Source organism: Trypanosoma brucei, chromosome 6, assembly GCF_000002445.2.
Source record: "Trypanosoma brucei brucei TREU927 chromosome 6, complete sequence".
Classification (NCBI taxonomy): Eukaryota; Euglenozoa; class Kinetoplastea; order Trypanosomatida; family Trypanosomatidae; genus Trypanosoma; species Trypanosoma brucei.
Window position 1 is genome coordinate 62,391 of NC_007279.1, and position 27,363 is coordinate 89,753.

Sequence of the window (27,363 nt, forward strand, 5' to 3'; positions counted from 1 at the left end):
TTGTGCAATTATACGCAATAATGTGCATTTATACGCAATAATGTGCACTTTGTGCCATTATACGCAATAATGTGCATTTATACGCAATAATGCGCACTTTGTTTAATTATATGCAATAATGTGCAATTTGTGCAATTATGCGCAATAACGTGCAATTTGTGCAATTATACGCAATAACGTGCATTTATACGCAATAATGTGCACTTTGTGCCATTATACGCAATAATGTGCATTTATACGCAATAATGCGCACTTTGTTTAATTATACGCAATAATGTGCATTTATACGCAATAATGCGCACTTTGTTTAATTATATGCAATAACGTGCAATTTGTTTAATTATATGCAATAATGTGCGCTTTGTTTAATTATATGCAATAATGTGCACTTTGTTTAATTATACGCAATAATGTGCACTTTGTTTAATTATATGCAATAATGTGCGCTTTGTTTAATTATATGCAATAATGTGCACTTTGTTTAATTATACGCAATAATGTGCATTTATACGCAATAATGTGCAATTTGTGCAATTATACGCAATAACGTGCAATTTGTTTAATTATACGCAATTATGTGCATTTATACGCAATAATGTGCATTTATACGCAATAATGTGCACTTTGTGCCATTATACGCAATAATGTGCACTTTGTTTAATTATATGCAATAACGTGCAATTTGTGCAATTATACGCAATAACGTGCATTTATACGCAATAATGTGCATTTATACGCAATAATGTGCACTTTGTTTAATTATATGCAATAACGTGCAATTTGTGCAATTATACGCAATAATGTGCACTTTGTTTAATTATACGCAATAATGTGCATTTATACGCAATAATGTGCAATTTGTTTAATTATACGCAATAATGTGCAATTTGTTTAATTATACGCAATAATGTGCAATTTGTTTAATTATACGCAATAATGTGCATTTATACGCAATAATGCGCACTTTGTTTAATTATATGCAATAACGTGCAATTTGTGCATTTATACGCAATAATGTGCAATTTGTTTAATTATACGCAATAATGTGCAATTTGTTTAATTATACGCAATAATGTGCATTTTGTTTAATTATACGTAATAATGTGCAATTTGTTTGATTATGCGCAATAACGTGCAATTTGTTTAATTATACGCAATAATGTGCAATTTGTGCAATTATACGCAATAATGTGCATTTATACGCAATAATGTGCACTTTGTTTGATTATGCGCAATTATGTGCATTTATACGCAATAATGTGCACTTTGTTTGATTATGCGCAATAATGTGCATTTTGTTTAATTATACGTAATAATGTGCAATTTGTTTGATTATGCGCAATAACGTGCAATTTGTTTAATTATGCGCAATAATGTGCAATTTGTGCAATTATGCGCAATTATGTGCATTTATACTCAATAATGTGCACTTTGTTTGATTATGCGCAATTATGTGCATTTATACGCAATAATGTGCACTTTGTTTGATTATGCGCAATAACGTGCAATTTGTGCAATTATACGCAATAACGTGCAATTTGTGCAATTATACGCAATAACGTGCAATTTGTGCAATTATACGCAATAATGTGCAATTATACGCAATAACGTGCATTTATACGCAATAATGTGCACTTTGTGCCATTATACGCAATAATGTGCAAATTGTTTAATTATACGCAATTATGTGCATTTATACGCAATAATGTGCCATTATACGCAATAATGTGCAATTTGTTTAATTATACGCAATTATGTGCATTTATATGCAATGTGTGCATTTATACGCAATAATGTGCATTTATACGCAATAATGTGCAATTTGTTTAATTATACGCAATTATGTGCATTTATACGCAATAATGTGCATTTATACGCAATAATGTGCACTTTGTGCCATTATACGCAAAAATGCGCACTTTGTTTAATTATATGCAATAATGTGCAATTTGTGCAATTATACGCAATAACGTGCAATTTGTTTAATTATACGCAATAATGTGCAATTTGTTTAATTATACGCAATAATGTTCATTTTGTGTATGAAAATACAAAACAAGAAAAATAAGCGGGGCAACGTTGTAATGGAAGCTGTATCTTGCTGTCGAAGACTTAGAAATATATTTACCATAATGCGATGATGGCAACTCGTTTGGAGAGGGAAAAACAGTACGTAAGCTGGTTTCATTATAAAATTTATGAAGTTGATCGGGGGATGAAGTATTAGAAGGTGCTTAGTTTTCTCCGCTCCCTTATCGATCGATATTTAGGAGTGAAGTCGCATTTTAATATGCTGCGGGTGGTCGAATAACCCCCCTCCGGTATAATAGCACTACTTGAAAGAAAATGATTTTTTTTTTTGGAATTTTCTTCGTGCCTTCGTGAGAGTTTCCCCCCACTGGCGCGGGCATCAGCCATCACCGTATAGCCCTGAGATGCTATCGGTCTGGCGACTGTGGCAGAGTCTCCCTTTTTTATTAGGCCTAACACACTCTCTATAATTTTTGTTGTAGCTCCACAGTTAAACGGAATACAGCAGATGGGGCGAGAAGCCTCCCACCCTGGACTCTCCCAGAGATGTCAATTAGCAATCCTTTTGTTTTGATTTTTGTTATTCGTTTATTATTCTCTCTCCCTCTTTCTGTTTCTGTTGCTTGTTGACTGCATACCCCCTGTCTTTGAGGGTGTCTGGACTATTCCTGCGTCCGGTGCTTTTCCTGCTAGCTCCACACTCGGCAATAAGGGGGGAAGTTGTAGAAGGGAGAGTGGGTTGTATGACTGTTACATTAGGTGAGGACTTCACCTGCGGCCGGCTCCGTTCAACCGCAATGAGAAACTGCGCCAGACTTTTAGAGAAACATATATCCTGCACACACTCACCTTCCACCGCAAACCTGACACGTAACTCCTTCAAACCGGGACAGCTCATCAAGTGCAGCGACGTTTCTTCGCAGTCGCCGCGTTGGCTGGTAACAGCGCGCTCTACCTTCATACCGTGCATCTTCTTTTGATGTAGGGTGAGGCCAGTTTTGCTAGCACACTGCCTTCCGCATGTCGGGCACACCAACATGGATGTGTTTGTATGCGGGGAATCAGTGGCACACAATTTTGTGCTTTTGCTGCATTCAAGCTCGACTCCCTCACCTTTTTGGAAAGCCTTACAATGTCGGATGAGGGAGTCCCTGCAACTGAGCACTTTTTGGCACACACCACACTGCACCTCGCCTTTCCCCGGGACGTCAACGTTTCCCTCACGGGCACGCTTACGAGGGAATTGCACCACCACCACGGTACCGTCCTCCGTCACTATGCTCTTATGTTTGAATTTCTTGTGTAGTGACAGGGAAGAGCGTGTACCGAAGCTCGCCTCACACAGGTCACATTGAAACGGCAGCTTCCGTGTATCCTGAGAGGCTGGCGCTGCTGGGGCTTTACCATCTCCTTGCACTGAGTCCTCGTTCTCTCGCCCCCTTTTCACGCGGCAACTACCGCTACCTATGCCATGTATTGTTCTAAGGTGGTGTAATAGTCGGCCTGGCACTGCGAATTTGGAGGCACAGAGGGTACAATGAAGCACCTGCGGTCTCATCGGGACTCGTGTGCTCGATGGTAGAGGAACGATCGCCACCACTGGAGGGGGCTCCGGGGGGATATCCACTGCAGGTGTTGCATCGCCGTATTTGATCCTCCGGAGGGCATCAGCTCGCACAAAGCCATGTTTGTTTACCATATGCGTTACAGCACTCGAGCGGCATTGGTATGTGGCATCACATTCCGTACATTTGGTCGGTTCGGAGGTTCTCTGAACAGTGCGTGTCGCAACAGTTGGGACTGTTTGTATTGTTGGTCCTATCGCTGCATGTTGCGGGTTACACCATCGGCACTGTGGAGGCACGCTACACGCGGGTTGATCTTTCGCAACATCCATCCATAGTGTCTTGAAGACCCAACCCGAAAGCGTGCCAGTGCCGTTTCTTGTTCCCTCGTCAGTTCTTCTTTATGTTTTGTTGGAAAGTGGTTGCCCGTGATACCAAACCTATGAGTGTTCTCATGGACTTCTTCCGACCTAAGCACTCGCTTCGCATAAGCAATGATGTCGGGGATCCATGCGTCTCGCAACTGTGGTAAATCTGCGGCCTTTTTGGCCATTTCATCACAAACCTCATTCCGTTTCACGCCACAATGGCCAAACACAAATTGCAGTCGGATACGCAACTTCCTTCTCTGAACGTGAAGCAGAAGCCTCCATAGTCGTCTCAGAATTGGGTCCGTTACGGCTAGGGGGCCTGTCTGCAGTGCTGTTAACATTGACAGCGAGTCAGAGAAGATGGACAACCTGCTCGGTGTGCTTCTGTATGCCGGAAGCCATTTCAGCAGCCGTTGCAGTCCTATCTCTAATGCTACGCATTCCGCTCTGTAACCGCATGAGAGTCCCCCTTCTCCGGTCTTGGGTGCACAAATCAGCGTGTTGTTTCTATAGAGCAGGGCAGCTGCTCCGGACTTATCACCGAGGGACACGGATCCATCAGTCCACAATTCGTGGTGCTCTCGTCGCGGTGGCTCCTTCCCCCTCCGTGCAAAATGCCGTTCAATCCACTTTTCGGAAGCCTCCATTTTAACATCGTCGGGGTCATCAGCGCACACAGGCTTTATCTGCATGTGAAATATCGGTCGGCAGCTGTGGCGGAGCGTCGATGTCTCTAGTGGGTGCTCGTGTGGCTCAATGCGGAGGTGGGGATAGGACCGCATGATGCGGGAATGTAGGGCTCTGACTGGGTGTTTGCTGTGGTATACTTCTTCAGCACTGCGCCGCAAACATCCGCCTCGTGACTCACACATCAGCATGAATTTCATGCTGCGCACAAGAGTGGTCGTCTTGAGTGGCAGGAGGTTTGCTTCCAGCAGAGAGTCCTCTTTGCGCGTCCCATGCGGTATGCCAGCTATGATGCGACTGGCTTTGTGTTGTGCTGATGCAAGGAGGTCGCGACTTCGTTCCGAAGCGTCCCAGTACCATACCTCAATGCCATACATGGTGTGTGCCTGTACGAGTGCTAGATAAAAAGCTCTCAGTACTTGTCGTCTTGGCCCCCATGTAGAAACTGAGATGGCTGCTATCTGCAGTAGTCGGAAGTCCATCTTGCGTCTCGTTTCGGTCGCATGTGTTGCCATCCCCTGCAGACACTGGAATGTTACTCCTAGAAGCTTTGGTGTCCTGTCAGCTCCTATTCTTTCGCTGTCCAGTTGCAATGTAAGGGGGTGGCGCTCTATACACCCGAAGAGTGTGCACTTTGTTTTCGCTACGTTGACAGACATGAAGTACTCTTTTGACCACTGTAACACCACGTTTAGACCGCATTGTAGTGTGTGGTTGATGACATCCCTCTCTGTGTGCCTCGCAAGCATCGTCAGGTCGTCTGCAAAGAATCCGTGCTGCAGTAACGGCACTTCTGCAAGGCATTGGCTCAACGAGTTCATGACAATAATGAACATGATTGGGCCAAGGACAGTTCCTTGTGGCACTCCTCGCTCAAATGTTCTGCTTCTGGAGAGCTTCTCCTTGAATCTCACTCTGCCAGTTCGTTTACTCAGAAATGATACGCACCACTTCACAATGTGGGGTGATACCTTCATTCTGTGCATTTCCCTCGCAATTTTGTCGTGGTCTACTGTATCAAATGCCTTCTCGTAGTCAACGAATACAGCGCCCGTACGATATTGGTGCGTGGGACGGCAGAGGGCAGCGCGGACGTGCAGGAGTTGTTCGAGCGTTGAGCATCCGGGGCGAAAGCCTGATTGCTGCGGCGTCAGCTGGGACTCAACAGTGTCTCTAAGTCTCGCGGCAATTATGCGCTCCATGACTTTGCAGAGACAGCTTGTGAGCGTCACAGGCCTGTAAGAATCGAGGTCCTCCGCCTTTTTTCCGGCCTTCAGGATGGGGATGATAACACCAGTCTTCCATGCAGGCGGCACGACTCCCGTTCGTAGGCTCTCATTGAATAGCCTCAGAACAACATTCAGCGCTGTTCTGCCGAGATGTTGCAGTGCCTCGTTGTATAAGCAATCAGGTCCGGCTGCGGATCCACTCGGTAGCAGCTTGATCGATCTCCGTAGTTCAGCCATCGTGATGGGACTGAACTCACTCGCTATCGTCTTTATGGGTGCCGGTGGGTGTGAGTCGGGGTGCCTTCTTGCGCGGGACGAGTACAGTTTAATGAACCTCTCAGCTTGACGGCAGTCCGTGATGGCCGCGTTATCAACAAGTACGGCCGGTGTGGTTAGTGGTCGTGGCGCATATACCTTCTTGACAATGTGCCAACTGCAGCGGTCTGACACCGCAAGTCTGGAGCATAGCGTGCTCCATTTCTTCTTTGTGGTACGGTCCAGGATCTGCTTACGCGTGGCTACCAACTTTTCCCTTCGGTGGGAGGGTCCGCATCCAGCGATCTCTTCATCGAGTTTCGCGAGCGCAGGTGTCCAATGTGGTGGCGTTGCTCTGCAGCCACGGGGGACGGAGACCTTCGTCGCAATGCGGATGGCGGGGCTCAATTTCTGTTCCAGGGTGTTGACGTTCTTCTCTCTACCAATTTTCCTGCAGAACTCGTCAACCTTGAGACGGAAATTCCTCCAGTCAGCTTTTAGCCATGCGTACATGGGCTTTCGAAGCCGCAGGCAACTCAGTGCACCTGTGGCCTCTCCAACGATAACGTCGAAAAATATGTGATGGTGATCGCTATTGGGAGAATACAGCGATGTCCACGTGTACACTGTGCAATTCCTTGACAGTGTCACATCAGGGGTGGACTCCCCGAGGTGGCGCGCGTACCTGGTGCACTCACCAGTGTTACATACCAGAAACTGGTTGTCAATGCACCACTGTGTGAGGGTTTCACCCTTGGTATTTGGTGGGCTCGCGCGATCCCATGCCAACGCGTGTGCGTTAGCGTCTGCACCGATGAGCTGGGCACCGTCAGTCGTCAGAAGCGTATCTAGGTCACTTGTCGTGAAGGTGTGTTTTGGTGGGATGTATGCCGACGTGACAGTCAGCGCCGTTCCACGTGCAAGATGAATTGTTGCATGCGCTTGTTCAATTCCCCCAACAACGGCCATACCGGTATCGACTGGTAGGTCCTCCCTCACTAGTATTGATACACCACCTCCTTTGCAGTTACGAGCTATTCCGTGAGGTTGGTAGCCAGCAACGCTAAAGCAAGCCGCCTCTCCAGGCGTCATCCTTGTCTCGCTCAACAGACAAAAGGCGATCCGCTCATCAACAAGGGTTTTGTGGAGTGCTAATCTCTTTCCTTGAGATAGCCCGGCGCAGTTCCACTGCTCCACGTACGGTTTTGCACTTTTGCAACACTCATTTGTGGCAGCTTTTCCGCAAGCAGGGGGAACTCACCACACTGCCATGGAAGCAAGATTCTCATTTCCTCACTGGTACACTCCCATCTTCCATTATTTTACCACTGCGACGTCCGGAGACGCGTTCAGGGCCCTTCGGAAAGCAGTTTCGCGTAGGAGCGACTTGCGCATCCAAGGAAAACACTAGCATGAGGATTGTGCCCCCCGCCCCCAGCCCCTTCGTATTCTTGCGCCCTTCAAGTCCCATCCGCCACTGAGCACCATGGTTGCTGTGCTTGGGGCTCCGTCCGACATTTCCCACAAGAAGCAGGAGACAGCTGCCTTTCACCCAAGTGCGCTGCCACGGCCTCCCGCGCCGTCTCGGTTACTTTCCTCATCCCAAGAGTCAGGCAATTCGCAGCACTTTCCGCCCATTCATCAACAGCCCTCCACCAACGTCCTTCAAGTTTCCCTAAAGAAGGCGCTGGCGCGTAACTTGCTGCACGCACGGATGGCGGCCGTGTGCCAACGCCGCGATGAGGCTTCCGGTGCAACCGAGAGGCGCGGCCGAAAGTGGGAGCGAGAGCTCTCCCAACTATTTGGGAGGTGGAGTCTCGCCAACGATACTTTGGGTTATCTTTCTCCTGTGGGAATTACTGTCGGAAATGACGCCAGCTGCGTCGGCTCGATCGTTCCCCTCAGGACGTTTCATATTCAGAGGAAAACGAACCATGCATCGTTTACGTTGCGCATACGGACGATATGGCCCTCCGGGCTGTCTGAATCGACCAACGTCGCAAGTGATGCTCGCGAAGTGCGCGGGGGGGGGGGGGTGCCATCCCCCCTTTGGATGTACGATGGAAAGAAAAAAACCATTTAAGTGTCCGGGTTCCTTCACTTACATGGATGCCGAAAAAACGGTCGATGGGATTCTCCACTTTGCAGATGCCTTTCCCATGAGTGGTGGCTGCTTATCCCTGAAAAGTGATGCTGGAATACAGTTGCAAACGCCATCGCTGGAGGGAGGTGGTTGCAACTATGGGAAGGAATGTGCCCACCCTTCTCTACCAACTCGGGCGCATCAGCTAATGTCAACAGCGGGGGAAAAATCTCGGGTTGCTTGCCAGAGGTCTTCTTTTGCGTAGTGGTCCGTGCCTGCGCTTCCCCGTGAGCACTGCCACTGCACCGACACGGCGATTGTCTCAGCTCCCTCGTTCCGCCTGAGGAGTGTGTGCCACGGCAAAAGCTCACCCCATGCATTTTTGAACTTTGGGCCCACACACAAAATTGAGGTGGCTTGTAAGGCTGGTTCCCCTTGGTCGCTATTCGCGTGACGGCTTAAAATCCACTAATTATGGCTGTGGTTTCCGGCAAGCATGAACCAAGCGACTGCCTTGCCACAGTCTTGAAGTTGCAACAACTGCGACAGCTCATTGCACAGCACCTGCTCATGGTAATTGACGGGAAATAAATGCGTTGCAACCCGTAAACGTCTTTTCCAACCGTTGTTTCGCTTCTTTGAAACAATTCCCCCTTCACGCGCTCCACTGCAAGTAGCGGGTGCGCTCGCACCGTGAATCTTTTGGTTGATCGTCCCGAAACACGAAGGGAGCAAAGCCCTTCCCCCCTTCAGGGGAAAGCGAAGCGGCATTTCCAAAAAGTCTAGTTGCAACTTTCCTTTTGTGTGCAACTAATTCAAAAATGACAGGATGCCATAGTTACCGTGGGGTGGAAACCACAAGAGGTATCATACTCATGCAGGTGAACAGCTGCGCTGTTACGGTTAATGGCACATCAGCGAAACCGAGGGCAAGATACACAATGCGTGCCTACAAACCCAGAGGTTTCCGTCCACCAGGAAGAGCTGCATCGCATTGCTGTAGTTAGACAGCATATATGTTAATTAGTGTTGAATTAACGGGCAAACTAGCGGCAACATTTGCGCACCAAAGGTAGCGAGAAAAAACAAAAAGCTAGAAGTAAGAATAAAAGCGTAAAGAGACTTAACGCCATGTGCATGCAAAAAAACTTTCCCCATCCAAGTAGGCGTACCATAGCTGAAAAAACAAAAACAACGCCACCTGCGATATGTCAATAAACTATTTTTTCTGTTCCGTTGACAGGGTGGTGGTGGAGATTGCGCGTCATTTTGCATCCCTTTGCAAAAAAAACAACAACGAACAAACAAAAGCAAAGAGAAACAGATTGAGGTTTACTGTAACCGTTCCCTTTCAGTGTTCACAAACACTAAAAATCCGTTTAACGATGGTATGAGGATAATCAGATATCTTAGAGAGTCATTTTCAACGAGCAAAAGAATAAAAACACCAAATAACAACAAATTGGCTGTTGTGCTTTCTAAAGGTGGTAAGTGTTGGCCGATACACTTCATTCTACGCATATAACACACGGCCTCAACTGCGAAGACGCAGTTTTGTTGCTGAGGAAGAAGGCTTCGCGTTTTTTATGCCTCATGTTCCGCAAAGTGGTTTGCAATAATAATCAGCGACGCGCTCCTCAGCGTGCTGACTGACCGTTCGGTGCCACTGGATGCGCAGAGATCTACCACACGTCCAACTTTAACCGCGATGCGGCATATGATTTCCTCACAGCATTTATCGTCCCACTTGTCTTTCGCTCCAGCAGGAAACGGCACATGCCAACGCTCACACAAGGGAACGAGCAACTTCCGCCGTTGTGCTGCGGCGAATGTGCCCAGAAGAGCTTGTAGAGAACTGGCGATCATCAGCGAAGACCCATTCATTCCTCCGCGAACGGAGCTTACATCGCTGGCTGTTGCGGAGGAACAATCTGACTTGTCGAAGTACTCGCGGTCTAATTGCAGTGCGGTGAAGACACGACCAGGCACGGCATTCAACTGGTACATTTCCACAGGTTTCGGCACACCACGAAGTGTAACAGCACCAAGTGCAGTGACATCAATTTGCTCACGCTCCTCAGCTGACAGTGACAGGTATGTTGAGCGCGTCATCAGCACCTGACCACCATTTGCCACACTCTCTGTCCTTGCTGCCATGTTTGGAGTCCGCCCATAGTAGTCATATCCCTTCGTCACTTCATCGTGTCGGATATCGCACAACCCGGTGTGGATTCCAACACGTACACGCAGGCCATTCCACAAACGACTGTACACTTCAGGATCCAACCGTGCAGTTGGCGGTGTGTACTCACATTCTCCCTCCGTGCATTGCTCCTCAAACTCACGGTAGGAATCATCAATCGCATTTGTTCCCCAGTCATGATGCAAGAAACACAGCTGTAATTCCTGTGCGAGTTGGACGGCAGCGAAAGGACTCTTACTCGCTATCATGAACGAATCCCCAACAGTTTTGACTTCGTAGCAGTCATACCTCGCAATCAGTGAACGAATCATACGATGATGCGCGGCGACGGCATCAGGCATCAGCTCAGGGTGTGCAGCCCACAACGCAGTGCTGCTCTCAATGTCAGTAAATATTAGTGTCACGGGGTCAGTTGGCTCTCTAGGTGCACGGTTGTTGTTACGACTTAGGCGCAACAAATACAACATCGTTGCTACCAATGCCGCAACGACCGCCAGAGCGATGAGAGCGCCAGCGATAAGGCCTGCAAGTTCGGCGTTCGTGAGTTGGCCTTCTTGAGGATTAAGGTATTTTATCGACGGTGTCACTGGCGAGGTAAGTGGCAACACTGAGGCGTCTAACGCCCGAGCCGCGGACCACAGGGAAATGCGCGTCGCGCCGTAGTTAACTATACAGCTTTCCGCGTCACTGGCATCCCCACCGAGGGGCTCGGCGCAGGTATCACTGGCAAAGGGGCCATACCGCATATCGTCAACGGCAATGACCGATTGTGCAAAGATGGTCTCGGTCAGAGTCTTCGGGGTCACCTTTTCCGTGAATTGAAGGACAGTCCTCGTGAACCTTGCGGTAGCGAACCCAAGCAACCTCAGTGGCGTCCAAACGGAAGGAGCACGTAGCGCAGCGTGGAACCTTCGTACGGTCTCTGATGTTGTGTTGACGTCTGCCCAGTGGGGCAGACTCGTGGGGAAGAGAAGGCGGTAAGCGCTCGGGCTGCCATTAAATGTGCGCGCGATACCACTGTACATCAAGGCCATGTCAAAGAACGGCACGAATACATACACATCAGGGTTAGCATCAAGGTGATCTTTAAGCTCTCCGACATCAGCGACGTTGATTCCGATGACAATGGCATATCCGTCTTTCGGAAGCTTCTCTTTCAATGCCGCAACCTTGTCTAACGTAGCAAATGAGTCCAGCGAGGTGCCGGTGGCCAAAAACGTTCTTCGAATTGCGTCCTCGACTCCCTGCGCGTTCCTGCCACGAAATAAAACGGACGCTCTTCCAGACGCTTTGCGCACCAGATACCCCGAAATCACAAATAACTGCTGTTCCAGCGTTGGTGACAGGTAGATCACATTGCTTCCGTTATGGCGAAGTTCCGGATTTAGCGTTATAGGGTCAATAAATACGACATCCGCCGTCGCAAGCATTTCTTCACTCACTGCGCCAAATAGAGCCGTAACAACCTTAGTGTCCAACTCGTGCATCAGTGCTGAAGATGCAGCGCTTGACGCCGAAGCTCTACCCTGTAAAAACAAGCGGTCGGATTGACCAAACGTTCCATCGCCAGTAAGGACACTAACGCCACCGTATATCTCCCCATTGGCTCTTAGTGCAGCCGGGTTATCCCACAAAAGAAATATCAAACCATTCACGGGAGACTCCACTCTCATGCCATCGTAGTAACAACTAGACGGATTGAATACAGTTAACCCGTTGCGAATGTCGACCAATGCGTAATCGCTTGATAGAGAGTTCAGGTAAACCACGTTCCCCCCCTGGTTGCAGTTGCAGGCCGCTCCGTAATCAGCTGCCGCTGACCCGCATTCCCCACCGAAGTCACCAATCACAAGGTCGTTAATGACGTACCGGCGTTGCCTGTAAAGCGATTCCATGTATTCCTTCCTGCTACTAAGAAACTCGCGATTCGCTAGGGATTGGGACAACACCTCACCAACGATCCACCCGTACATCACTGGCTCTCCGTCTACACCGTAGAGATCTGTGATATTCAAAGAACTGTACTGGCCCGAGTTGGTGTGGTCGTTTAAGTACGACTCCACATCACTTCGGCAACGACGAACAGCGGCGTATTCAGTGCTGGTCGGCCTGGGGACGACTCCTGTTAATATCACTTGGTCGGTCTTCAACGTGACGTTGAGAGCATCAGCTGCCCACCGCCACGCACTTTCGATTTCAGCCTCATGCGGTAAAGTGGAAAGGAAATGCGCATCCCGTGTGCGGTTATCAACAATCATATTCTTTATGAACTTTGCTGTATCTTCTGACAGTGGTGAAAAAATGATCACACCCTGCGGATGCGTTTCTGCAAACCGGTTCCATGCAGTGTCAAATTCGGAAGAATCCGCTTCCCCCGTTACAGAGCTCTTTACAGTGAACACGCCACACAATTCACGACCCATATGCGACATCAGCTCCACAGCTAGCAAGTACTCGTTGTCCCCAAATGAGACATTCTGCAGGTACATGAAACCAATCCGTCGCAAACGCAGTTGTGTTACTGCAAAACGAAGCAGTGTCAGTAACTCAGCAACGGGCGAAACAAATAGAAAGTAGAGATTTGGGTTCCACCCACGCACAGAGTTTGAACCAGTGTAGGGACCAAGAGTGACCAAGTTTTCCTGTTTAAGCAAAGGCATGAAAGATAATGCGTCAGCGTCATTAAGGGGCCCAACCGACACAAATAACTCATCCCTGTTTTGTTCTATGGCCGTCTGCAAGCCATCAACGGGTTCGGCGTCGTACGATGACGGATGAACAACTTCCACACTCACATTCGACTCACGAAGCCACTGCTTTGATGCCATTGATGCATTGAAACCAATGCCGATCGCATCATTGTAATGTGCAGGAACAGCGGCCCCGTACAACAAATAATATACTTTAACGTGTATATCATCTGCTGCACCAGACAACGATGCCGCTGATACGATCATTAGGAGCACCAAAGACATCATCTTTGTGCCGGGCATGTGGCGCCACTGCAGGACACACATGACACGCTTACCCGTGTCCAAAATACGCGGCCAGAAGCTCGAAGAAACAAATATACAGTGGCCAGTATCCTTACTCAATTGTCTTTAACTAGGTGATGGTTCATAATGTCAAAGAATCATGTTAGGCGGAGAAGGATACCGGCGTCGACATAGAGAATTACGATACGGGGGCGATAGTGATGAACGCAGTAATATTAGGTGGAACTTCCCGTGTTACTGGGAAGTGAGGCGACGTCCCGACAACTGTTTCACACGAATCCCAACAAAGAGGAAGGGTAATATTTTCAACGACTAAATTATTCTGTCTTTCTCCAGGTTGTCGCACCGCTATTCGACGGAGCATTCTACCTTTAGATTGCTGGGATGCAGTATGGGTCCTTGAGGCGCGAATAGGCTTCTCGGACATGTAATCACCAGAGACATGTTTCTTCATTTTGTAATTCATCAAGTGTGTGTGCCCTTTGGGAAGTGTGACATACGCCTACCCAAGATGAACAAATACCCGTGCATGTATGACAATACTAACTAGCATGAATTCGCAATGTTCAAACTCGTTGCCTGCGTTACGCGCCCCAGTTTTTTCATGGGCAAATGCGCCCTCACATGACATGAACAATGAAAATTGCACTGTGCAAAATACACACCACCACAAAGCGACACGCATCGATCTAGCACGGAAACGCACCATATTTTAAATCTCTACACACCGACGGACACAAACCATCACCACTCGGCTTCCTCTGCCGTCTTTTACACACAGCTCAACATCGAGAGTCACCAAATTATCCGGGAGGGAGGGAGGGGGAAACACTAACGATCCACCCAGAACCAACAACACCTACTGTTGGGGAAACTAATGGTGACACATTTGTGCACACTCTTACGCTATAGTACACGATATGAACGAAGAAATAATAAAAATAAAGGAAAACAAATGAGTGTGCGCTCCATTTAGATGACGAACAAACACTATTTCAGATGGACACACGTATCTGCGTTTGAATATTTGAATAGGTTGGTAGCTTCTGTGTTTGACACTAACACATTACTCGCAATGCTATCTTAACATCGAATAGTATATGAGTGGAAACAAACTAAATCAGCAATTACGAAATTGCTGTTATCATTACCGTGACACAAATAGCGCTATTGTTTAGAAGGTAACAACAATGGCAAAGAAGGGATGGAACACAACTACAGATAACAATATCGGCTCAATGACCGCTAAGAAATAAACATAATCAGTGGTTATTCACATGTTTAACGTCAGTTCCCTTGAGCAGAGGGACAAGAACACTTGGACACATCGCACACTTGCAGTAGAGTACAGGCATGCACACAATGTGAAGCATTAGCGTTGGCATCTTGTATACCACAATGTATTGTAGGCTATTGAAGTTTCTTTATCTTTAAAGTTTCATGAGCTGTCCATAGTGCTGGCACCTGCTATTCTGTTCGACACAGGTAGCAGTGTCTCCCATTTTCTCCAACCTTAAATGAGTTAGATACCGCATAATCATACAGATCATGTGCATTCGCTTCCGGTGTTGGAGGTGAAAGATCACATCTGCTGCACACAATTGCGTGGATTGACCACAAGAAGAAAAAGATATAGCTTGAAGCCACGTGTGCTGCAGCGAAATGTGTTTGTGTAGGGATACTCCCTTATCGTATGGATTGCCTTCCTATTTCCAAACATAATATTCAATGCTGGTGAATCATATCGTTCCAGTGAAACGCCATTTTAGCTGTGTAATTTACCTTTTAATTTACCTTCTCCCTCCCTGTGAGTTTATTTCTAACGAGAGAACGAAATTAAACCAAATTCAGCAATGATACACAATAGTCACTGCATGGAGTGAGATTGTCAGGTAATGTTCTTGAGAGCAATTGCTTCTTATAACGGAGTTACATCAGAGAAGACTCACACATTCATTACAGTGCAGAGAAAATGAACTGTCAATGAAGTCATCACACTTCATAAATACACTAACATCACAGAAATCAATACAGGGCTCACGAAGAGTACTTCAATGGACTCTTTTCATGTGTAAATTATGGTCAAGAGGGTGAACGCACGGATAAACAAATATGTGTCATACAGACGGTGCCAGATGTGAGGGAACTAACCCTGAGAAATACTGATTGCGCCAACTCACAGTAATTAGTGATATATCCGACGGACTCATGGTCAGATGGGGAAAACAATAGCAGCTGATAAATATGGAAGGGATAAGCACATACAAAGCCTTAAATATATTCGCAAAGTTTGAATAAACAAGCAAACATATCAACGCCAATGTGTTTCTTTGTTTTATTGTGCAAAATGTATCAACCGTGATGGTGGACTAGTGACAAACGTATGACTGTAAATACTGCACCGAACCAGTAGGTGCCAGCAATTCAGTGTATCCATATATTACCACTCACTACCACCTTAGAACCTAATAACTAAGAAAAGAAGATAGCAATATTCAACATTGTAGAGGATAGACAATGAACATAGAAACAGAAAAGTTTTTTTACACAAACCATTCCCATCAAAAACATACAGCTGCGTTAACAGAAGCAAGTACTGCTGCAAACAGGTCAGGACTGTTTCCTTCTTATATTTTTCATGTCGATTACTTTCTTATCACACTATGTCGTTCACTCACTCCAATATAAGAAAACTGCGACTGCTGTTAAAGTGTCTATCATTTCACATACACAGACTCAATGGTTCGCTTACCACTTGCGCTGTGTTCCCCATAGTGGCAACCTGTCATTCACAGTAAAGAAAGTTGATCTCGCATTTCTTGTTTCGTATCGACATTGACATCTCGGGTATCCGTGCTATCTTCAATTAATGTTATCGCACACATACAAAGACGTTATGTCACAAAGTTCCTTCAACACTAGCATGCATAAGTTCAAGGACGACAATGAGAGCCCCCTGTTACACAGACTAGTAAGCTGGCGGTACCTAATGCTGTACATGCACTTAAGGCGAATAGCAATGACTTCGATGTGACTACCATCCCTGTGGTATTCTACAATGTCTCAGAGGGGAAATTGTGCCCATATTTCATTTACATCATACTCACACTGAAATTTAACAAGCAATTACGGCACTAGAATATCTTCATCCATTTGTCATCTTTCAACAAAACATAACAATAATACTAATTCATGTTCCGAAGAATAAGCATGCACTAACCAAAGTCAATGCAATACATATTGTTCCTGAAACGCACCGAGAAAAAATTCCACCCCCTCAGTTCACAAAGTTTCAGTAGACGGAGCACGAATTGTCACACACCAGAAGGTCATGGTCAAATGTTTTGAACCACAGGCTGATCCCTGGCAGAGCCTGACAATGAGGGCGAACTTCCCTTTGAAGTTTACATTTCATTTTTTGAAAGACAAAATCGACTACGAGCGTGGGTAATCCTTTCATTGGATGTTACGAGCGTTTAAAGAAAAGGTCATCTATACTCAATATCAGGATTTATATTCAACCTTTGGGGTTGTAACATGTGCACTCAGTTCGTTTCCCCGTAGCGTGGCCCCGATCAGACGATTTACCATCAAACTCAGGTGCCCCTTCATCAGAGGGCGGCATGGTGTCCCCTACGCGGGTTCATTCAGTTTCCCTTGTATAAAATGAGGAGAATACTCAAGGAGTTTAACGCATCGACCCACCACATGTAAACCACTGCTGCGTATTCTTGATAGGCGCATGTGCATGTAACATTGCTGTTTCACAATTCACGCAGCCACAGAGTTAAGTGACACCATCTCGTATGAACGGCAATGCGACCCTGCGGCACGTGTAGCACAGCCTCACCAAAGTTTCCCTCGCTTAACACCCTTTTACCAGCATTTGGCTCTTGTGCCTCGGCGCCACGGTCAACATCCTGCCACAATTATTCGAACCTCTCTCAGCTCTATCTCCGGTGCCTCGACTTAGTCCGATTGCAACTTTAGACATTGCAGCTTCAGTTAAAAGTTGTCCTTTGCTCTCTCTGTTTGGAGTCGTCCGTTCGGTCGGGAAAAGGTTTCACAGTTCCGCGATCAGATCTAAGTCTTCCAGTTTCAAGAACCTACGTGAAAAATGCGCCCACAGCCCGTGAAGCGATGATCTGCCTCTCACGGTATTTTCCGCCCCACATTCTTTGCGCAGTGCCTTTTGGGTCTGTCATTGTAGTAAATGCGGGGAAGTTTCTTTGGACCTTATGCCTGGGTTGCGGAATTGCTTTTTCATTTTCTCTTCGTGATCGCGCCGCTTCTGTATGGTAAGGGAAGGTCGCTCCATGCATTTTGTCGGGAGGCGCGCGAGTTGGTGCGCCCTCAGAATCGGCCTTACCAACTGGAATGTTCCGTCGGCCTCGGCTTTCTCAAGTGTTTTTCTTTCCGGCTTGTCCGCCTCCGGCGTGCGGGTGTGAGCACCGACGAGTGTGCAAAATTTCCCCTTCGTTGAGTGTCCATGTGAAGGCGGAACGCCACGGCATCGATGGTACGGCCGCTCACTGGCAGCGTCGGCTGGGGCGAGTGCGCAGAGGTAATATCAAAGAGCGCTCCTTCCATTGAATGTACCGGTGGTACTGTGTGCGGTTACTGTGGTTGATTTGCGCTGTTTTAGGGGAGGTTAGGCATGGACGCTGGATTTTGTTTGGTGCCCGCCTCGAATAGCTCTGAGTGGCAACTTTCCTCTGCTCTGGACATGATAAAGGAATATTCGTGACCATACCGTTATTTTCGTAGCAATGTGGAGCTCGCCATCGGCACACACACCCGCGTGAGGGATGTATGCGTTCAACGCGGAGTGCTGTCTTAGCTAGCGAGCCATTTTTATCCGGCTCATAAGATGCCAGTCTATTATTTTCCCAGTATGTCAAAAAGATGGCTTCCCATCGTAACTATAAAACATTGCTCATCACCTTTGGTGCGGTAGCGGATCGGCTATTCGTGTCGTGTGCTGCAGGGTATTTGCGGAACGTAAACAATACTCGTTTGTCTCGATCAAGACAAAAGAGAGAAAATATGACAATGACGGTAACAACTATCTGCTTGCGCCATCGATACGCTCTAACTCACTTTGGGGGTGCTGCCGAAGGGTGCAAAAACCAACGGACAATGTAATAAGGTTGTAAATAATGATTAGAAAGTGAATGACCCAGTTTGTCTAAAAACTTCTGATCGGCCAGCCTTGGTTCAAATTATTTTTTGAGCATTTGGTTAGGGACGGACGATGTACGTAAAGACGTTTAGTGCTGGTATAAAGGTACCGTCTGTGTGTGCAATTGGAGCCATATTTTCGCTACGAGGCACTAAGCGCTACAAAACATCATGGTAAAATTTACATCCAGTCCCTGCCATGATTGTGAATGAAGCAAGAATGATATTAATTTAGAACTTGGCAGTGATTTACTGGCGGCAGATCTAGCGCTAGTAATTGTGTTACTCATGGAGGCAGCGTGTTGTACACCCATTTTGAGGAAAGTAACTACTCAAGATAATCTCATCAAATATAGGTATCCGTACGGGAATGTTGGTGGGGCTACGAATTGCGATGCCTTGCGATGCCCATAAAAAATTTCCCGTGACACTACCTGTAACATGAGGTGATACTCCACTGCTCTCTCCTCGTAAGGGAATTGAGTACAAGTGACGGAGAGTTAGTGAGTAATCACCTTTCGTGGATTGGATAGGTAACAGATGGGCAATACCCAATGTCACTCACGGGATGTTACTGAGATGTCATTTGTGTCGCTCGATGGCACCTGCCGTTTTGTTGTTGGAGGCTCGTTTTTCTTTGCTACCTCGTTGGCAATATTCCCAATTTAATTACCTCCTTCATATGCCTATAATTATTTTTTTACTCCGAGAGACATCCCAATAAATTACTGCCTCTCTTTTTCTTCGCGACAAGCAGCTACCGGCATGTATAAAAGTGAAGAAAGGAAGAAGCACAAAACAGATACGCATCTCACTTACTGACTTAGGAAGTCATATCGCTTTTTTTTCTTTGACTGAAGGTAAGTACCATACACTCAACAGCGCACATAATTTTACCGTATGATGCACCACTGGGAGAGAGACCAAAAATGGAAAAAGAAAGGAAAAAGCGGATAGGAACTAATGCAGGACATGCCGGCTAACTAACAGTGAGAGGACTATTGTTGGAGACGCTATGTGGTTAACAGGACTGTGTGGTAATGTTTAATTCCGATACTTCGAGTTCCTGTGGTTTCTACACTTAGTGAAACAATGCCTTCTGCACTGCCAAATTCCTCTATGGTTTTAACGCAAGTGTGCTTCTTTGTTGTTATTGTTGCTCTTAAAATATGAGGATAAAGAGAAGAAATCAATTGAAAAGTGAATATGCTGAGTGTGTGCGTTTGAGACAAGGTACGACTGTGCTGTAGGTTCTGTGGCACTAGCCTTCCCTCGCTGAGCACAAATATTTGCAACCGATGGTTTCAGATGTGACTCGGGGGCTGGTGACCGTAGCTGCAGTTTGTCTCAATGTGTAGGCACTATTTTAAATGACTTATACCGAACAAGGGATATCTTAAGAAGGAACTAATAGTGTCATAGGGACACATTATTTTGTTGTTGCGCTTATACATTGAATGTTTTGTTGCCGACAATAAAGGCTAACATTGTGGAAGCAGTTACTGTAAAGAGATATTGTCCCCAAACGTGTATGAGGCCACTATTGATACGAAATTTGTTTTTCCACTAAAAGGTAAGGGAGCACCTTATTCCGATACCCTCAGCTCACCACCACAAGGTAGATAAACTTTTTAAAAGGTACAGTAAAACACAATGGTCAAATAGGATTTGTGTGTGTTTCGGCCTTTGGCTTCTGTATAGTGTGCTTATGCATGAGCGCCTACATCTCTCTCCGTGTGTGTGATAACTGCTCTTGCGTGCAGTACCATCGTTTGGCTGCTTGTCCCGTAACTCCATTCCGTAATGATCCCTCTGGAGTATTGATAGTATTTCAAACATGGCGTTACATCATGCATACGTTTACATCACACGACCTTCCTATGCTCATTCACTCTCTCTGACGATGGAAATAAAGGGGGTATCAGGTATCACTTTTTAGTTATAATTGTTTAAGGCGCCTGTGTGTCGTGGTGCGCTTTGAATTTTGTGATATTTGCGGTCGCCTATCGATTGAACTGTGGTATTGGGCTGACAGGTCTGAAGGCACTTTCTTGTCCCTCATATTGTTTCCGTTTACTCTTATACCCGGTTGGGAAATTAACCTCCTTTTTATACTGAACCACAGTAGGATATGTGCTTGGTCGATATGATGGTGTTCCCGTTCCCCCCCTGATATTTCATTTGGATTGTTCTAAAGTTTTATTGTTTTTTTTTTGATGCCATACACTGCGTGGATACTGCTTTTAACTGTCAAATAGAGCATTTTTCGTTACTTTAGATTTCGGTTCTTTTTCCTTTTCGGAGGGAAGCCCGGGTTAGTCTCAGATTAATGGCTGTTGCTTGTACACCGTCACCGCATTGTACACGCTAATGTTGAGTCTTACATCATACCGTTTTTTTGTCCTCTCTATTTTCTGGTGTTGTATCTGATGATTTGTATCACTATGTTTTCTCGGATAGAGCAGTTCCACGCTTCGATTTTTGATGGCCCATGCTGCATCGATACATGAGTCTATTTACCTGACATTTTTGTTTCTTCCCGTTGCCACAGCTAGAACAGTGCTCCTTATTCCTTACTGATGAAAGGAAGAGACTTACCGGTTTTGTATTTACCCCAGGAGGGAATGACACGTTTCTACTTCCAGTGTTCTTCATGCCATTCAACGCTACCAATATTACCAAATTTTTTTTTTCGTGGAAATATCTTTATGGTATCATTTTTTTTCTTTCTGGGGTTATATGGACTTGTGATCTTGCTTACAAACCCCCCTTTTAACCATTACTGGATAGCGAGGTTAGTGTTTCGCCACAAGCGCCTTAGGGGTTTCAGAGATCTACTGCTGATATTCCAAAGCGCTGAGAGTGACAGCAGCAAAGAAATGAGCTGAAAAAGAATGAGATGAGTGATGTGACGGAGTTGCCATATTGAGTGATACCTCGCGAGTGTAGCGTTGCAGCTCCTTCACAATTGTTGGGTTTCTTCTGTTTGAAGCCACAGCAAGGCTCATATACTCTGCGGGATGCTTCTAGGTTGGAGACTTTGCTTCCCACAGGTTTCCTGTAAAATGTTTTGTGTCAGCCTTGGTAGTCTGACACATGTTTACGAATTCAACAGCGTGTATGTCGCTGCACACGACGACCGATTTTATATTTGGCGATGTGGGAGGGTTGATGTTGCACTAGGGATACGATATTGGCCAATTCACTAGCCATGCCAAGAGTCACAGTGTACAGCATTGTTATCACACTTTTGCCGCACAAGAACGGGACTCGTCACAGCACTCCAGTGGCGATTTAAACCATGCTATGTGTAATGGATAGCGGACACGTGATGATGAGCTTCCCTTCCCGCGACAGAAAAAACGAAAAAAAGACGGTTCTTGGTGACAACGTTGTATTCATCTGCCGTTGAGAATTATGTGCGAAACATGCAGAGAACCACAACCTATGCGTATGTGCGTTGTTGCTGTTTTTTTTTTTGCTTGTGTGTCACAGGCATGTGCGAACAGACGACACAGGTGATCAGCATCCAGTGAGGTACGTTATGCATGTGAAGGCAGCGCTTTCCCCTTGCCGGTAATCTGCACCGATGAACATACGCAGCGACCACCGCATGCGCCTCGTTCTGCTGCGCTTTCGCAACGATGGATCAGTTGTTGCAGGTGAAGAGAGACGTAAGGAGATTGCGTGTAGCGAAAATAAGTGTTACGGTTGCGCTCTCTGGGTGCCAACACCGTGGTAGTCAGCGAGGATATAATGGACGGATCCCGTCGTCTCAGACTGTAAGTTAGCCTGCTCTGCAGAAGTGGGTTTGGGAGACGGCGGCGGTTACTTATACGGTTTTGCCGCATTGGTCAGGATGTTTCGTGAAGTTAGTTGACCGACGTATGAGTTGTGGGGATGCCGTATGCCAGTACAGATATTCTGCTGCTTTACACTGCTAACGTAAAATGGCGTCCAAAGAATGGAACCAGGCTCCATCTCACACAAACAGCTGCGGCACTGTTAGACCCACGGAATCGGGTACGATCCAACACATTTCGTACCTGCAGATCGCTGTAGGATGCCTCCGCCACAGACAGTTATGACTCATCTATCCTGCAAACGCCTGATCATTCCATGGCTCTGCTGCCACGATATGGCGAGTTGCGCCTTATGTTTTTAGCAATGTGACAGAGATGTCCATTAGGTAAGCAAGAAATTCTTTACTCCCATGAAATATGTGCTTGCAACGGAGAGTCTCAAACCCCATCACCATGGTAGGTACAAAGGGGATAATAGGTATCTGAATGCATGAATGTAGTGAATACACCACCAGGGCACTTACGACTAGCGTTCTGCCCTCAACTCAAACGAAAGCCACATCGAAGACAGATCCATATTTCGTAATGAAATGTCAGTAGCAAGGAAAACAACGACACACATGAAATACGTATACGTGTTTGTTTGTGTGACACCATTTCCCACCAGCGTGTCGGTTGTCCCTTTCTATCATTTGCTCGCAATTTACAGTGACATCATAAACGAGTCGCCTCTCGCTACCTTGACGTGCCTTCATTGCTTTTTAAGCATTGTTTTGGTTTTTTAGGGAACTTGTTATAGTATCCAACTGTCTGGAAGTGTAATCTTACTGATTTCTATTTTCCCTCTTTTGATATTCTTCCTTAGGACATAAGATTTCACACACGAAAAGTGTCACACATTACCGAAAATATGTGCTGGCAGGAAGGTGGTGGAAGAGGATGTGTGTACCCTCATGGAAACTGCAGGCGGAACCTTACCGCAAGGAGCCCTGCAAGGCGTTACAGCAAGTACAAGCACTCACCTGTCATTACTGCTATGTCACTGCTACACTTGTTGCCTTTGCTACTCATGTGGATGCCACCTGTGTGCGCGGATGACAGTGCTGTGACGGTAAAAGTGCTATCCATGATGTATAATCCGGATTATACAGATAATGAAATTAACGCCCTGAATGCCGGTTTTGACGCATCACTGAGTGCCCACAGCTGGAAGACGGGCTCTAATGCGACAATATCTGTCATCCGTCCCCCATCACCCAATGCGACAATCGAGGACATATTTCAGCAGGGAATGAATCAAAGTGAAGACAAGTTATTAGTTGTATTCGGTTCCCTGGGTACTGATCACGTCTCGTGGGTCCGTGATAAACTAAACGAAAATGATCTTGTTGGCCTCGCTCCCGTTGCGTACTCCAGTGAGGTCCGTGGTTGGAACCCTCACCTTTATTTCATAAGTGTCGAACCCAATGCTGAACTCCTCGCCCTCATTCGTTATGCTGTTGTTTACCTCCGTGTCCCACGAATAGGTATGATGCACGTGAAGAGCAGCACCGCCAGTATGGGACCGTATGAGTTTGCTGTGCAGATATTGGAAATGATGGGTCGCGAGCTGTGCGGAATGTTCGTTGTGAAGGAGAGTGAGAATCAAAATATCTCTGAGGATGATTTGAACGTCAGGTGGAGACAATTTGTTGCTACGCGCCCACAGGCTATATTGTTGTTTTCATCCCTGGTGGATGGCAGCATCACGTGGTTCATCAAGAAGGTAGCACAGGACAACCGCACTGCCAATGCGTATCTTCTTTCTACTTCACTACAGCAGGGTCCTCTTATCAACATGTGGCGTGAGGCATTGGCGTTAGCTAATCGTACATTTACTCCTGGACAGCTAATCACAACTGGAACAGTGCCGCTCGCTAACGATACTCGGTTCTCACTGATTCGGCACTTCCAGCGTGATGTGAACAACTACCTGAAGACAAAAAGTGACTGGAAGGGCTTTGCGAAACCCGATCACTACCTTGAGGACGACAACGCAGGTGAGATGATGGTGTATGGGTGGCTTGCGGGAGAAGTTCTCTTCCAGGCTCTGAACAACGCTCCACAACTGACGAACCGTACGTCATTCAGGGAATCTCTGTACAAGCAGCGTCGCTACGTGATTGATGACCTTGTGGTTGGTGACTTTGGTGGTGAGTGCGATGAGGCCGTTGCATTACAGGGTGCCATGTGTGAATGCAATCAAGGTGGCAACTTGGTATATATGAAGAGTATAGTGAATGGCTTCCGACCAGCGCCTTTGAGGGAAGGGTTCCTGACGTGGGGTGTATCAGAGTGCTCGAGTGCCAATGTGCAAGTAAGCGCGCCATTGAGTGGCCTGTTTTTGCTTCTCGCAGACAATGAAGTTGCATTACGTGCGAGCAGGAAGTGGTTCCTTGGTGCCGAAGCTCATAGTAAGAAGGTGGATGATATTGACAATAGAATATTTTTCCATCCCCTAACAGTATCTTCAGAGAATGTGACGCAATCCCTTGAGCAAGTACGGGATAACAGGGATGTATCTGCAGTATTTGGTATCATGCCTGGAGGGCTTCTGGATCGAAAAGATTTAATGTTCATCAGTCCTATGGCACTTGGTCCCCGAATGAACTGGTTTAGGAGAAACGTGATACACATACTACCACTTCTTGCGCAGCAACTTTATGTGCTTGCTGTGTATCTCTCCAACACTTCTTCCAGGGGAGTAAATGCATTCATACGTAGTGCCCACGCCATGAAGGTGGAGGATGCACTACACAAGTCATTGGACACGTTTGGTGTGCCGCTTGATTCCAGCAAGACACTTGGTGATGGTGACCCGATAGCGTCATATCTCTCGGGTGATGGAGATGTGTTTACTATTGGACTCACTCTCACTGACGTTGCTGTGGTTGCGCGGCACCTTCAGACCCACCGCAGGGCACGTGTATTCATTCCATTCAATGACCTTGCAATGTACTACGATGAGTTTGTGGTTGCGTTTAATGCGAGTAAAGAGTCTATTGCTAGCTCAGAGCGGCTCCTATTCGCGACGAGTTTTCCACACTGGGCGGAGAAGGACACGAAATCAGATGTGGTTGCGAGTTTCCATCGCATTGTGAATGAATCGCATTGGGATCCACTAACGTTCTTAGGTTTTGTTACCACTCGGCTGCTTCAAGTGATTCTCCCGAATATGAAGAAAGTGAATGCAGAGCTGCTGGCAGACCGCATTTACACGGAGTCCAACATCAAAGTGGATGACATGCGATTTGGACCCTTCAGTGATGTGGAATGTGTTTCTGGTACGAGTGTTTCGGCAAATGAGTGTGCCTCAAACTTTGGAGCCACAAACATTTCTGTATGGTCGATGGCGCGTGTGCTGAATTCAAGTGTGCCCATATTGCAACGCGGCATGACACCGTCTATGGATTATGCTATTTTGCAGGAGGGTCAACTCACACGGTCACAGATAGCCGGAATAATAGCCGGGTGCGTAGTCGGATTGATATTGTTTATTGTCCTTGGTGTGCTCCTACGCATCACCCTGCGGAATGCTCGTGATAACAATCTTGCGCCCAAGGAACAAACTGACCCCGTGACACTAATATTTACTGACATTGAGAGCAGCACTGCGTTGTGGGCTGCACACCCTGAGCTGATGCCTGATGCCGTTGCGACACATCACTATTTGATTCGTTCACTGATTGGGAGGTATAAGTGCTACGAAGTCAAAACTGTTGGGGATTCGTTCATGATAGCGAGTAAGAGTCCTTTCGCTGCCGTCCAACTCGCACAGGAACTACAGCTGCGTTTCTTGCATCATGACTGGGGAACAAATGCACTTGATGAGTCCTACTGGGAGTTCGAGCAGCAGCGTGCGGAGGAGGACGAGAAGTACACACCGCCAACTGCACGGTTGGATCCTGAAGTGTACAGTCGTTTGTGGAATGGCCTGCGTGTACGTGTTGGAATCCACACCGGGTTGTGCGACATCCGACACGATGAAGTGACGAAGGGATATGACTACTATGGGCGGACTCCAAACATGGCAGCAAGGACAGAGAGTGTAGCAAATGGTGGTCAGGTGCTGATGACGCATGAGGTTTACCTGTCACTGTCAGCTGAGGAGCGTGAGCAAATTGATGTCACTGCACTTGGTGATGTTGCACTTCGCGGCGTGAATGATCCTGTGGAAATGTACCAGTTGAATGCCGTGCCTGGCCGCAACTTTGCTGCATTACGGCTGGATCGCGAATTCTTTGATGAAGACGAGGATGGCACGACAACCTCCACAAGCGACCACAGTTCTTCACGTGCCGAGCTGAGTGAATCAGCACAATCGATATTGAACTCACTGCAGTCTGTTTTCCGAACTTTTAAAGCAGCGCAACGGGGGAATCTTCTGGCGTCGCTTTGTGAGCGTTGGCGTGTGCCTCTTCCCCGTGAAGCCGCATTCGAGTGGGATGACGCCTACTGTGAGGAAGTGGTGCGTCGCATTGCAGTTAAGGTTGGGCGTGTCGCTGACCGTAGCGCTCAAAGTGGAAGCAGTGAAGCTTCTGTGAGTACTGAAGAGGGCTCAATCATAATTGTTCCATTCGTTGGTTCACATTTCAGGGAAGGCCACTTTGGGTGTCCGCTTCCGTCGTTACATTAGTGGTAGTGTTGCACGTCATAAAGCGTACAAATATCTTAGTTTTACTCGGCGGAAAAGTTAATTAGCATACCGATTGTAGTAGTTGTTAGTGAATTTTAACGTAGTCTCGGTAGGGTTTGTCTTTTGTATCTATTTTTATCTTTTGCCATCTATTTATTATTACATTTTTTACATTCTATTTTTGGTGGCTGCTGCCTCTGCATTAAAGCACATACTAATCTTAAGAGGGAACATGCCCTCTGTTAGATTACACGTGCGTTGTCTTTCAAGACACTGAATTAACA

The 27,363-nt window shown here is 46.7% G+C and overlaps 2 protein-coding genes across 2 annotated transcripts, besides 6 other annotated features; one reads left to right on the forward strand and one right to left on the reverse strand.

Annotated features, from left to right (window-relative positions):
* Positions 1 to 110: part of a sequence feature (Region contains 49bp-repeats in tandem. Number of repeats in the array could be 100 to 200.) that runs on past the window's edge.
* Positions 1 to 21,432: part of a sequence feature (sequence corresponds to BAC RPCI93-26F19) that runs on past the window's edge.
* Positions 2,351 to 2,604: a mobile genetic element.
* Positions 2,351 to 3,898: a mobile genetic element.
* Positions 3,899 to 7,329: a mobile genetic element.
* On the reverse strand, positions 9,806 to 13,441 carry Tb927.6.190 (receptor-type adenylate cyclase GRESAG 4, putative; the record flags this gene model as incomplete). Its single annotated transcript, XM_840057.1, has 1 exon — positions 9,806 to 13,441. The coding sequence occupies one exon, from the start codon at positions 13,439 to 13,441 to the stop codon at positions 9,806 to 9,808; it is 3,636 nt and encodes a 1,211-aa protein (XP_845150.1).
* Positions 21,433 to 27,363: part of a sequence feature (sequence corresponds to BAC RPCI93-28F21) that runs on past the window's edge.
* On the forward strand, positions 23,315 to 27,079 carry Tb927.6.200 (receptor-type adenylate cyclase GRESAG 4, putative; the record flags this gene model as incomplete). Its single annotated transcript, XM_840058.1, has 1 exon — positions 23,315 to 27,079. One exon carries the CDS (start codon positions 23,315 to 23,317, stop codon positions 27,077 to 27,079), a length of 3,765 nt encoding a protein of 1,254 aa, XP_845151.1.